Source organism: Egretta garzetta, unplaced genomic scaffold (assembly GCF_000687185.1).
Source record: "Egretta garzetta isolate BGI_Z169 unplaced genomic scaffold, ASM68718v1 scaffold768, whole genome shotgun sequence".
Classification (NCBI taxonomy): Eukaryota; Metazoa; Chordata; class Aves; order Pelecaniformes; family Ardeidae; genus Egretta; species Egretta garzetta.
The window spans coordinates 475,624-489,425 of NW_009260594.1; the positions used below are offsets into that span (position 1 = coordinate 475,624).

A 13,802-nucleotide genomic window follows, 5' to 3' on the forward strand; every position below is an offset into this window, starting at 1 on the left:
TGGAAGGAAGGCAGAGAGGAAGGCAGGCGGCCCGAGCCCTCCGGGAGCCCCGTCCGGGTGCTCGCCCTCGTTCCGCCCCCGCCCCGTGCTCCGCTCCCGGGGATGCGAATCACCTCAGGCGCTCCTGGAGCCCCGGTGGCAGGGAACGCCGCCTCTGCTGCGACCCTAACTTGCCATTCCTGTCGCACTCGCTACACCGTCTGGAATTCACTTCAGTAGAACTGTTAACTCTGAAGCCTAGTGATAGCGGCTGTGGCATTAGGAACTACATCTTTACTGGTGAGAAGACAAAACAAATGAGGCAGTGGCCGCCATCTCTCTACATTGCTTGCCTGAGGGAGGTCTGATGAAGTGGTTATGGCAGACCCTCTTGGCTTTAAAATCCTGCAAACAGAACCCAGAGACCTGATCATGGCCTATCCCTTGCTGGGAAACCCAAACAGCTTTCGGAGATGATCCCCTAAAGAAAGCGAACAAAACCATGGGCATTTTAAATGTGCCTCTGACATAACTGATCAGGTGTTTCCCAAACAGGCAGCAAAGATGGCAGCGTGTTTTCCCACTGCTGAGCTTTAAGCAAGTGCCTAGACACAAAGATGAGGTTCTTGATCAGCCTCGGGAGAGAGTGGCTCCTTGCAATGGGAGGCCAGAGGGGGAGCCAACTAAAGATACTGGAGTTGCAGAGTTCCTATCTTCTCTCGTTGACTAGCTAAGCAGCCTCCAGGGACCACCTCTGAACTCAGGGCTCTAAAATTGGGGAGTGCAGATGCCTCTGCACCCTGCCGTGTCTCTCAGAGCACCATTCCCTTCCTGCCCAGTCTCATCATGGTGTACCACTGCGTTTGATGTGCAGCACTTTGACTCAGCTTGGACACTGCCCAGACAGGACAGAGATTGCTTTGTCTACTTCTAAAAGATTTTTGCACATCTAGTGATCTTCAGTAACCATCTTTGGACTGGCTCGTAGGTCAACAAGCCCTTGGACAAGCTTTAACTTTGTAACAGTTCAGCCATTTTAAAGGAGTCTGTAAACTGCTTTTATTGCTACGTTTTCCCCAGGGTGGTTGACTAGTTAACAGTACTGTGAGAACATAGAAATCCCAAGAGTGTGGAAGAGCTATATAACTAGTGTATAGCCAACGTCTGCAGTTTAGAAGCAACCACAGAAGAGTTGCAGAGAAGCTTCAAGGAACACCTCTTCTCACTGGGGATCGGAGATGTCATACAGCTTCTCCATTTTATTCAAGTCAGAGCTACCTGGCAGGTGGCCTAGGGGACAATTCTACCCAGCACTGGAGTGATTTTCTACCATCATCTAGAATGACAATGTTTATTTGCCATCAAGACCCCAACTAAAATTATTATGTAAGCTAGGCCCTGATTTAAGCCCGAAGCAAGGTTATCAGCTTTATGTAGGCAACTTGAAATAATCAATACCGTAACAAAATCCCAGACTCATTACAATAGTTATTTCAAAGACAGCCTAACAGGCTTGACACCTACAAAAGCCTTTTTAGTTCCTTGAAATCCTCTCATTGCTCTGGGAAATGTTTTCTGCCTTTTCCAAAACCTGACTTCCGCTCTACCCAACACAGCGTCTGTGGTGATGGTGATAACGCTTTTCCCTCTGCCTGCTGACCGATGCTCAATCTAGAAAAACATTGTGAGCCAACAGCCCTATAAAGCACCAACATGGAAGGTAAGTGGTCATGGGCAGCTACCTGCCCCTTTGATGCGAAGGGCATGTTATAACTTAGGCTCACTTGGGCATCTGCTTAGTGATGGCCTGATTTACCATCCCCTGACAAGCACAGAGCCACTGTTCAGCCTAACTTCCAAAGGCATTTCCAGATGTCACAGCATCCCTGAAAAGCCAGTGTTTATACCCAGCTGCACTGGAGCACTTTCGCACTCAGGCCTAACCAAGAGAAGAAGGGGTGCACCCAGGTAAATAGGAGACAGGGAAATTTGTAGTGATTCTTTATGTCTATAATTTTGTTTAGCCACATTTCTATAATTTATGGAGTGAATATTGTTAGCTCTCCTAGTGCGCTTCCCTTCCAGGATTTAATGTTGTACGGTCATGGGGTGCTTACACAACTTCCAGTAACGGAGGTCTGTATTATTTTAGATTTATAGATGGGCAAATGAGGGAACAGGAGAGAACTCCCACAAGCCCACGGAGGTGGAAGGGAAGTGCAGATGTTATGCTTTATCTTGTTTTCTGACATGTGGATCTATCTGCCTCTCACAGCAGTCATGCAAGCACATTTATCAAGCACAATATGCATACTCTACTACCCTCCCAGCGTTTCTAATTCAGGTTACTGCATCCTCACACAGTGCAACTCACCTAAGGAAACAATTTTAATCTTTTTGGTTCCCTCTTTTCTAAAACCAGTATTTTATTTATTGCTTTATTTACTACTACAGCAGGAGCAGCACCACAGCGCTTAAATCAAGGATTATCTATGTGCAATGCTGTAAGTAGTAATAATATTAATGGCCCTGAGTCTAACAGACTCATTGTCTAAGCTCATGATAAGCATTGGGCATACATAGACCAAACTGTGTCCCAAAGAAGCACAGTTTGCACATGGAGCAGTGGTTGCAGCTCATTACCAGCTGTTGAAAGCTAGGTGAAAACATGCCAACCGCAAGGAGGAAACAAAATCCTCCTTATTTGAATAGGTAGCACTCACCCAGGCACTTCTTCACTTCAGTGTGGAATAAATAGCATGTATGCCCCATGCTGTGTCCCCAAGACGTGTGCAAATTTCATTCTCGCTAACAGGCCTAATGCACCAAAATCCTTACCAATGGGATTTTGAAAACGGTTCATAATATTAGAAATAGCTCAATAAAGTGACATCCAAATTTGACTGTGCTACCAATGCAGCTTCTTTTCTGCACAGCATATTATGTTGTGTCCTGAAACACACTCAGAAAGTGGGGAGAACATCTGCAGTTCTTATCAATTAATATTTCTACAGCACATCTACCTACATCATGCCGTGCATGTGCAAAATGGTCCAAAAATTAGTATATACCAACAAACAATCTCTAAACAGCAACCAGTTACCTACAGCCTTAGCCAAATTCAGTCCAGACTGTCCTGCCCCTTCAGCCCTGCCCCAGCTCATCCTGCAGCTCCTGTGGGCCTTCACTCCCTTGCCCTGGCTTGGAGCAGCAGCAATGGGATCATGCCTTTTGAGAGGGAGGAAGCTCTAGGAAGTTGTCTCTGCTTCATCCCCTGCATCATGTCAGGGACACAGGAAATGGAGGAGGAGACACCTGTGCTGGTCAGAGGAAAGGAGAACATGGGAGCAGCTCAGAAACGCTCAATTGTTTTTCCAGCACCCACCCACTCGGTGATCCCGTGCCTGGGACATACCCTGCCTGCTCCCCGCACCTTGCTTGATGGGCTGCTCTGCCCGGTCCTGGGACGAGTGCCAGCACGGGGTGGTGTGTAACAGCCTCTCTTGCTGTTCTGAGTCAGAACCCGGAATGCTGTAAGCACAGGTCAGCCAGTCCCTGCTTCCAGCATAACTATGAACAGAGAAGTTTGGGGTCTCTCTCTTTTCTTTTTTCAGTCCCTAATCAAAGATTAGGGAAGGATGCGAAGGGTACTGCAGATTTAGCCATTACAAAATTGGGCCATGACATTTGTCACAGCCTGGAGAGGATCACTCAAGCCTTGGAACCTGTCCCCACTGCCTGCGACAGGCCGCAGGGACTGGCTGGCAGCTGTCAGTGGAGATTCCTCCTCCTCCTCGGGCCATGCTGACGTGGTGGCACCGGGCTGGCGCTGCAAGAGTGAAGGAAGGAGTGGTGCTCCTTGGACAATGGCAGGCCTGGGAACTGTATGCAGCCACTCCTTACACTAGACAAACTTTGAAAGGAAAGCAAACTGAGTTTATTTGTCTAAACTGCTTAACAAATCTGCATCTGTTTCTTGGAGGAAGAAAGAGGAAATGAGTTAATATGCCAAAGAGTTTTGAGACAAAGTGACTTTTACCATTTTGACAGACCTTCATGATTGTTTCCTGGTTCCCTCCAGGCAACAAGCTCCCCTGTCCTGTTACCCCCAAAGACATCTTAGACAGCTGTCTGGAAGTGGGATGCAACCTTTTAGATAAACACCCTTTGGCGTTGCTTCCTTTGAGATGAGCATGAACTTGCAGTGAAGTTCCACTTTTTATCCCGCTCTGTGGATAGAGTTCTGCTTGGTGTGATTCCACCTTTATTATTTTCCAAATATCCATCCTCTGGAGTGGTTCTCCTGGTTGGGCAAACCCAGTCAGGCATAATACTGGATCAGCTGCAAATAAGTATCACAGCATAGTGCAAATGCAAATGCCCCTCCTCTTGCCAAAAGTTAAGAAAAGTTTCATCACCTCAAGGGATATATGACCTTGCATTCACACAGTTTTAATAATATTATTCACTACACAAGCTGTAAGTGAGGACAATGAAAGAAGCTCATTAGCAGCTTGATACAGACTAGATATGATGGCAGACAAACGGTCATGGGGACAAAAGTATATTTGAAGTAGATGACTCCTAAATTCAGCATGACAGGATGATGGACGGGACACTCTGGCCATGCTGCCATTCTTGGTTGTTGTACCTCTGTTCCCTGCTGCTAAGCATGGCAAAGGAAAGGTTTCCCAAGTCGCTAGCTGACACTTCCTTAAAGCCTGTTCAGCCCCAGGTGCACAAAGCAACCTCTGCTCCCAGGCAGCCAGATGGCTAGCTGCAATCCAGTCACTCTTTAATTAACTTTGGATTTTTTTTTCCTCCGTGGGTTGTTTCTGGGAGAAATGGAGCTGACAGCATGTTTGTTTTCATGAGATTGATTTGGCCTGGCAGTTCCCTGGGACGATACTAAGAATTTTGTAAGGTCTCTGGGTTTTGTTGTCGCCGTAAAAGCAGTAGAAGCTGAGAATCCAAGGGGATTTCTAGGATGCATCTAAAGAAGTTATCTAAGTATGCAGATTTATTGCAAGTCATATGCAGATGGGCAACACACAAAACAAAGCTGATGGGGGCAAACTAATCTGAGGCCTTGGTTACTGTGCACTGTTGAGCTGCTGCAGTGTATAATTAACTTTGAACACAACTACAACAAACACTGACCTGTAAGCAGCTCCTCTAAACCCTGTGGAGTTGCTTGCGTGCATAAAGTTACACAACGTATGTAAAGCAACAGTTGGATGGAAGGTTCAAGACATATCCCTCTGCACAGAAGAAAATGCCAACCAGCATTTCTCACCTGATCCAGATTAAAAAGCAGAAGGGCGTAAAGAATCTGCATTAGGAGGTAGCAACTACAATGTCCAGGTATAAAACTAACAGGTAGAAAGAGAAAAATATTTAAGTAATAGATCAAAAGTAAGTTTATCCTGCAATCCAGACATGTGAAAGAGCTTTTACACTTATTAACTAGCTGCGCCTAGCAATCAAACTGTGGCAGCACGTACATCATATCCTACTGAGACTCCAGCTAAACACCAAGCAGGCTAGCAAGCGCCAGAGCCCATCTTGCTACAGAGGACAAAAACATGGTCTAGAAAAGAGCAAGTAGAAGGGAGGGTGGGGAAGCTGTACCAGCTCACCAAGTCTGAACACAGAGAAGGTAGAAAGGATCAGAAAGAAAGGAGGCAGCCAAATAAGAAGGCAAAAAGGATTATGGAGTATTTTTCCTTTGGAAGTAGCAAGTCTGGAAGGCAGAAAGTGCTGAAGGAGAGGAGATGCACCAGTGGAGAGGTGAAGGAGAGTAATTTTGAATCAGAATGGTCTTAAATGTAAAGGATGAAGCACACTTCCCGCATCTGTCACTGAAAGATCTCTCTAGGTGGAAAACTTTTTTAAATTACTTTGAGGCCATGTCACTTCTGACATCACAACATTTTGCAAAGCAAGGCTTTGGGACAAATTATGTACATCTCACAGGCTATAATTTTGCTGCAGAGACAGGACAAGGACAGACCTGCTGCAAAAGCATGACTGGAAAATCGCAGAGGTGCACCCTGCTATTTCGCATCAGAGATTATTTTTAATTATCATTTATTGAATCACATCCCAGATGAACAAGCAGAGACCTCCCCCTGGTGGCAAGTAGAAAAAAGTATCTGATTTTTTACAGTCATGTCAATCTAAGGCTATAAATGAAATAAGGAGCATCAGACAGGACCTATTTTTTATTAGGTCAACTGATACAGCTGGGAAATAAAGACAATTTTGCAAACCACAAATTCTTTTTCAGGACTTACATGGAATTATTTACTTTGAAGGCTGATATAACTTGAGAATAGTTGCTGAGTTCAATTTCATGGTTAATTTATTAGATAATTTGCAAGAGAAGCAGAGGATAAAACCTGTAAAATAACTGTAAAAAAAAAAACCTGTAAAAGTAGCTGAGCAGGGTAATTGTAATGTGCAATAATTGCATTATTGCTACTGAGTCCTTGTCTTTTACTGCCCAGTTGAGTTTTGGTGTCTAAAATCCCTCAAAGGCAGGCTGGTTGGGAAAGTAAAATTCATTACACTACTAAACAGTAAAAATGTGATCAGTAGACAAGTTGGGTTTATTGCATACAACAATTTTCCCCAACTAATGTCCTTAGATAGCTCTTCAACAATTATCTGTAGAAAATTATATCTCTGTGTTTGCTATAGGAAGTTACGGCAAGTGCCTTTTGGACAGGATTTTTTCCTTTAGATGACTAGTTTCATGGATGAGGGGAGAGCAGTAGGTGTTGTTTTGGCTTTACTAAGGCTTTCAACTCTGTCTCCCATAGCATGCTTACAGACAAACTGATGAAGTACAATCTGAATAAATGGGCAGTGAGGTGGATGGAAAACTGGCAGAACCACTGGGCTCATAGGGGCTAGTCACTAGTGGAGTACCCCGGGGTCAATACCTTAACATCTTCATTAACAACCTCGATGAATGGACAGAGTCCACCCTCAGCAAACTGGCAGATGATACAAAACTGAGGAGAGAAGTTGATAGACAGTTGTGCCGCCATTCAGAAGGACCTCAACAGGCTGGAGAAATGGGCAGAGGGGGTTGTCAGGAAGCTCAACAAAGGGAAATGCGAAGTCCTTCACCTGGGAAGGAATAACCTGTGCACACAGGTTGGGGGCTGACAGGCTGGAAAGCAGCTTTGCTGAGGAGGACATGGAAGTCCAGGTGGAGAACAAGTTGACCATAAGCCAGCAATGTGCCCTTGTGGCAAAGGTGGCCAACAGCATCGTGCGCTGCACTAGGAAAACCATTACCAGCAGATCAACAGAGGTGATTTTTTTCCCCTCTATTTTTCTTTTCAGCTCCAGTAGATAAACAGTAGGTATTACCCTGCCCTTGACAGTATAGGTAGTGTAAGAATGGCTGAATTATATGAAAAGCAACTGTTGTTTTTTTATTTATAAAAAGGAGAAACCTTCTTCAGCTGTGACATTCAACATTAATAACCACTGCAACATAAACAAAATTATATTCCCCCATCCTTAAGAATGGAAAGCTATGGTCTTTACCACAAAACACTGTCTGCATGCTTATGTTTAAAAAGGTTTAATTTTCACCCTGATACAAAAATACAGTAAAATGTGATGGCAAGGCATTCACCGAAAAACATTCAAAGAATAAAAGGGGAACCCTCGTAAAGCTTCAACATAACCCACCCTCACTCGATAAAACAATCAAAAGGTGAGTGCACAAGGAAAAAGTTAAATTTCTGCCCAAAGGCAAATAAAGATGAATCACACACAGTTTTACACAAAAATGTGTTTGCAGAGCTAATAAATTCACATGCTACTTGGACATTCATGAAATTTATTCTGCTTGGCTTAGTGGCAGAATTCATGGGTTGGGATGTCTAAAAAACACCTGGCCCGGGAACATGCCCCATTCATAGGAATCCCCAGTAGAAACAATGGGATCACATAATACCAGTGAGAAAAGAGGGATTCAACCCCAATTGTCAAAATACTGGCTACTTCTAGTTATTCCAATCACACCGTTTGTCCTCAAATAATGTTTTGCCCTACACACCTCCCTTTTAACACCAAATATTAGTGGTTGCTCAAACACACAAACAGATGTGTTTGCACATTACCTAGTTGCAAATGACTGGTACAGTACAAACAGCCAGGCAGAGGAGATAACACTGTAACTGATGTATGTATGTGAACTCCAAACAGGGTTTAACCTAACATTGTTGACAGAAGAATTATGTCCCTCCAGTGCATCTACATTCTCGGTCTGTTTAATCATTTCCTTTTAGAGTTTTGAAGTGATGGAAAAGCATCATTCAGTGTATTCATTATAGTTCATCTCCCAGGTGTTTTTGTTTGAAAGCATCACCTGTTAGCTTCTCCTGGGCCTCCTTCATCCCTTGGACAACTGAAAGATTAGACAGAGAGACAGCAACTATTAATCTCAAGATTAAAACATCGAGGTGTCCTGGCAATGAAAGTATTTTAAAATAACACAGTTACAGAATGTAGGTCTACAAATTAACCTGTGGAAGAAAAAAACAAACAACAGTCCTGTGCCCTTTTCCCAACTATCTGTAGCTGGATCATGTGAATTGCATGATTTTGAATGCCACAGCTGGAGACAAAGTTTAAGTCCTATAGACCTTATAGTAAGCATTGAGGTGAATCATGATTCTGAACATGGTTCCTCAAGGCATAAGAGAGCCACTCACTCACGTTGTATCTAACAGCTCCCAGTTAAGCTGTAAAGTATCATCATTTTTCTCCACTCAAAAGTGAAGGTGTGTCCTTCACTCAGGACACATTCAGAGCTTCATCTCACTAAAAATGCACTTCAAACTACTTTGCACATACCTTGATCAGCATTGGTATAGAAATACTTGTAGCTGGGGTTTCCTTTCTCATTTATGATTTCTGGGTGGACTTTTCCACTGGGGTCTATGAAACAAGAAATCAAACAGGAAATGTAGGTGGTAACAGTAAGAACACAGTCCTGTGAGTGGACACAACAGCTGTGGATGCCCTACCCATGAAAAGGATTCTGGGAATGTAACCTCCATCAGGACTAAAGGCTTCATCATTTGGCTCTTCATCATCCTACCAAAGCAAGACAGAAGAGAGGGAACAAATTAGCAAGGTATCTAACAAAACACAGCACTCATTTTAAAGAAACAAGCCATTGCCTCCAGATTCCATTTATCCTGAGCAATTTACATCTTGAACAGACACTAGGTAACTGCAGTATCTTCCACTCTCAAAGGAGAGAAAGTTATATTTACCTAAACAAGTACAATTTGTGAAAATAATAATATTTTTTTCTGTTCTGTCAATTTGCATTAAACATTTCATTTTGGTGTAGGGAAGTTTGATATGTCATGAGAGAATGAATGTAAATTCCTTTATTGCGGCAACGGAATGACACGAAGTACAAATTGTTAAAGAGACAATGGCAGAGAGACAAGTTTATAAACACAATTAAAATAGCCAGACTGAAGAAGATTCTTTTTAAAGCAATCAGCTGTACCAATCAATCCTGAATACCTGCCCAGGAGTGCACGATTAGGATGTACACAAAACAGAATGCAACCAATTAAGCAAGATTCCAAATGCTTCATTACTAAGCAGTAACATGGATACAATTCAGATGGCAGCTTACCTCAAGGTTGACCATAACAAAATTATGGGCAAGTTCAGAGATCTCCTTGGATTCAGCAAACTTTGGCTTTAAAGCTAATTGAGGGGGGGGAGAAAAAGAAGAGATGCATAAAGACAGTGGAAAAGCTTTCAGGTTTTCGGGTCAGCACCAAAATCTCGACTTCATTCCTCCCTCTGGAGAGCTGGTACTTTTCAATAACCAGTGAGTAAACAGAATATATGTATCAAACCATTCAAGCCAGGCTCAGAACAGCAGGTAACTGAAGCAATCCGTGCTGGGCAGCCAGCATGGCATGATGAAGCCGGGCCAACAGACACACGCGGTCATATTTGAACCAATGGAACAGAAGCAAAAATTCTCACTCAACCAACTCATCCTTTAAGCTTAGCCATTATGCCCAGCTTATTTGTTTGCGATACTGAAAGAGACAAAGCCTTGAAGAACCATCAGCTGAAAGTAAGGCAATTTACACTTAATTCTTGAATATAATTCATTCTGTTCCCGTTTTTATAGCCAAGTGCAGAAGTCACAGCCACTACAGAAGTGCAGTATTACAGCTGTTAGTTTGCTGGCATTTAGGCATGGCTGGCTTTTGGCAGTGCTTACAGATAAAGTGGTGTGATATTATACTGCTCTAAATGAAATACAAATACTGTTTGTGAATATGAAGTTCATGTTTCTCGTGGTTACTTGATTTGTATACAGAAGTTCATTACAAATTTCAGTGAGCTCTAGTATTAAACAGACTTACCTTTGCAAGCTCCACACCAAGATTTGTGGATGATAACCATAAGAGGCAAACCACTAAAAAAAAAAAAGTTGTCAAAGAAAGTTTACAGAAACCAAATTCTATTACATGTACACTTTAAAAGTCAGTACAAAGGCTAAATGTAATGGAAAATTAGAAAGATGTAAAGAGATTCTGCTATGTTTTAAGGTTGTCTTGCAAAAAGTTTTCCCAATCTTAAAACATGTATAGTAATAAATTATTATAACTGCCTCTTAGTAACTGCTTTTGTAGAGGAGAAGACTTTCTCTTCGGATGGTTTGCTCTTACTAGTTAAGATTTGCTCAGACACACAACTGGCCACGCGCTTTTTTACTGGAAGTCGTTAGTGACACCAGCTGCTTAAGAGCTCTCAGGATGGATTTTCGTGGCTGCAATCCAGTGGATGACAGTCATACATCCATCCCTCTCCCCACTACGGTCTGTATGTTTCAGTCACCTTCTGTGACCTCCACTGAGCAATCACCAAATACAGTAAGACCCTCCATTGAGCAATAATCAAGCACAGTAACCTAGCAAACCCTCTGGCTGCCAGGCTAGTTTCCTACATGATGGTATGCCAAAACAAATCTGTGACAAATGTGACAAGTGCCAGGACTTTTGGGGGGTGCGGGGGGGGCGCTGTGTGGAACTGCAGCCTAAATAAAGTGCAATGCAAAAGGACCAAAGCTATTCTTTATTATATTCTCTCTCATCCCAAATAATTCACTTGACCTTTAATACCTATCCTACCCAGAAGTTAAGCTTCCGTCAACCTGATATATTTTATTTAACCCTGTTCTTCAAAAATTCCTTTAGCATTTTACCTTCTGACCAAGTCAAGCTTACCAAGTTCAATTTCTCTAAGCTCCTTTATAATATATTCAGGCTGCATTATGCAATTAGACAGAGAGACCTTAAAGACACTACAAATTTCACATATTTCCTGTTGTTAGTGCTGGTGATCCAATTAGTCCACCACTTCACTGCTCCTGACTATTCTGCATTAGTTTTACCTTTCTAACAAGAAAAGTGATACAACTACAGGTGAGTTTTGTTGCTATTGAGCACACTCAGGTAGTACAACACTTACCTCTACACTTTCTGCTTGCGGAAGTCCTTACTAACGCTTTCATTATTTCTACCACCCAACAGTTGAACTGGTGAAAGCTGACTAGGGCAATAAACTAAGAAAGACTAAGAACAAGAATAGGGCATCTCATCCTTTTTCTCTTACCAAACAGCCCCTTAAGCTATGGAAAAGGGAAGCTGGTAATAATGATACAGCTTCCAGAACAGTAAGAACAGCCTAAAACTAGGTGAAGAAAAAGAAGTAATCAAGAAAGACACAGAGAACATACTATATGGATGCTTCTTTCAGGATATGCCAAGCAAAATTTAAGCTTTCTGCTATTGTAAACTCTGTTATATTTTGGGGTTTAAAAATTAACTGAATTTCTCAGAGACAGAGAAATTACAAATACCTTTGCACATGATGGCAACTAAATTAATTACTAGCTGAACTGAAGTACAAGTTTTTCTTTAGCTGTAGGTAGATATGAAAGGAAATCTCTACTTAGCAGCATTCGGTTTTGGCCTTCAGAACCAGGAACGGGTGGAGAGGAAGCAAGTACATCTGACCAACAGGTTATCATCTTTACATAGGACTCTGTTTGCAGTACAGAGCAAGAATACACATCTCCCTAGTAAAGCTTGTATTGCATCAGTGTCCTCTCCCCGATGATGAAAAAACACTTTTTTTCATCGTTTCCATACAGTCCAACATGATTGTGCCTCTTTCTTGAGGAGAGGCTGATTTAAGCCTGGAAAATACAGTTTGTTCTTATGATCAAGTACCAGTGTTTCACGTCAGAAGAATTCAATCATCTGGTGATCAGTAGTGCAACATGCTTTTTTTTTTTAAAAGTTGAGATTTTCAAAGCAGATTTTAAACGGAAGTGCTCGCAGTCCTGAAATACCAACTCTTCTCCAGAGAGAACTCACAGAAGTTTTAGATAGTGATTGTATTTTCTCAGTTTTATTCTCTTTGACTGGGAAAATGAACTTAGTTACATCAAAACACTTTTATAGTCATTTCTCAGTTCTGCAATGCCTAAGACCACCTAGCAGACAATTATGTCAGATGAACAGCCACTGTAATTGAAGTAACCCTTCCCACTCCACTTTACCATTTCTTCCAGGTAGCACTACACATACAGTTAAAATCAAAAGCCATGATTTATTAAAAGGAGGGATGAAGCATCCACCAGAAGGTGAAAAGTTTATATAAGCTATATACATGGTATAGCAAAGACTGAAATTAGTTGAAACTAAGTACAAAACCAAGTTACCTGTCACAGCTGGTACAGACTTATGGGAGCGTTTTGCCCCGAACACTGTCTTTTTTAGCTCATTTTTCCCATGAGAACACTCACTCTTAAACAATTAGTGTTTTTAAAGGTGTTTAATGATGACCTTGCAGAGAAAAGACATAGCAAGTTATTTCAATAAAGTAGTCCTGCAGGTAAATTAAGACTCTCCTCCATTTAAGGCACACATTTTATTGTTAAACCTGAAACACAGAGGTTTGAGTTTGCTAAGACAGCACCCTTCTGTTGCACAGAGTTTGCAAATCTATCTCCTGGGTTTGGTAGGATTTTTTGAAACAGTCACATTCTAAAAATACAGCCTGTTCCAGTTCTGGACCTGGTCTCTTCTGCAGTTTGACATTATCTGGAGACAGCCTTGGAAAAAGATATTTTTATTGAAGACATACACATGCCAATGTGGAGAGGAAAAGTTTTCCCTATGGTCACCACCTTTTGCGTTTTCAAGTCCAGACACTATTTCATTACTGGGCTTTAGGTCTCCATAGGAGACTTCACTTGCTTGGGGATGCAACAGTAGCTCTCCTTTTCGAAAGAGGCAAGTGGGGAAAATGCAGGAGGCAGGGGAATAGCATCCCTACAGATCCTCTTAGCAATCAACATCACTTGCTCGGCTGCTGCAGGAACACGGTATCCATCTTCCCAGAGCTGCTGTTGCCACACGAGCTGGACTTGATGATCCTTATGGGTCCCTTCCAACTCGAGATATTCTATGATTCTGTGATCTGATATGCGGCAGGTGGGACCCAAGCTCTGCGGGATCTGTGACTGGAAGGCATGTTCTTACTGTTGCAAGTACTTTGGGACTGGAGCATGGCTACTGCCACGCGCGGCACCGATGACAGGGTTCACTGGATGCTGCGGCTCAGGTACTGCAGGAACATGCTGGCCAGCTGGGGCAAGTTTTCGTCACTGGGCTGCATCTTGGTGTAGCTGATGAACTGCCTCCGCAGGCGGCTCAGCTCGGCCATGCTCACAGGCCGGTTCA

At 42.7% G+C, this 13,802-nt stretch overlaps 1 protein-coding gene across 1 annotated transcript in view; it reads right to left on the reverse strand.

The window, feature by feature from the left end:
• Nucleotides 1–6,970: 6,970 nt before the first annotated feature.
• The window catches only part of TXNDC12 (thioredoxin domain containing 12), a 9,123-nt gene continuing 2,291 nt past the window's right edge, over nt 6,971–13,802 (reverse strand). The window contains 5 exon segments of the mRNA XM_035900208.1: nt 6,971–8,410; nt 8,860–8,943; nt 9,033–9,102; nt 9,662–9,735; nt 10,413–10,465. Coding sequence (XP_035756101.1) covers nt 8,331–8,410; nt 8,860–8,943; nt 9,033–9,102; nt 9,662–9,735; nt 10,413–10,465 — 361 coding nt within the window. The 3' untranslated portion in view covers nt 6,971–8,330.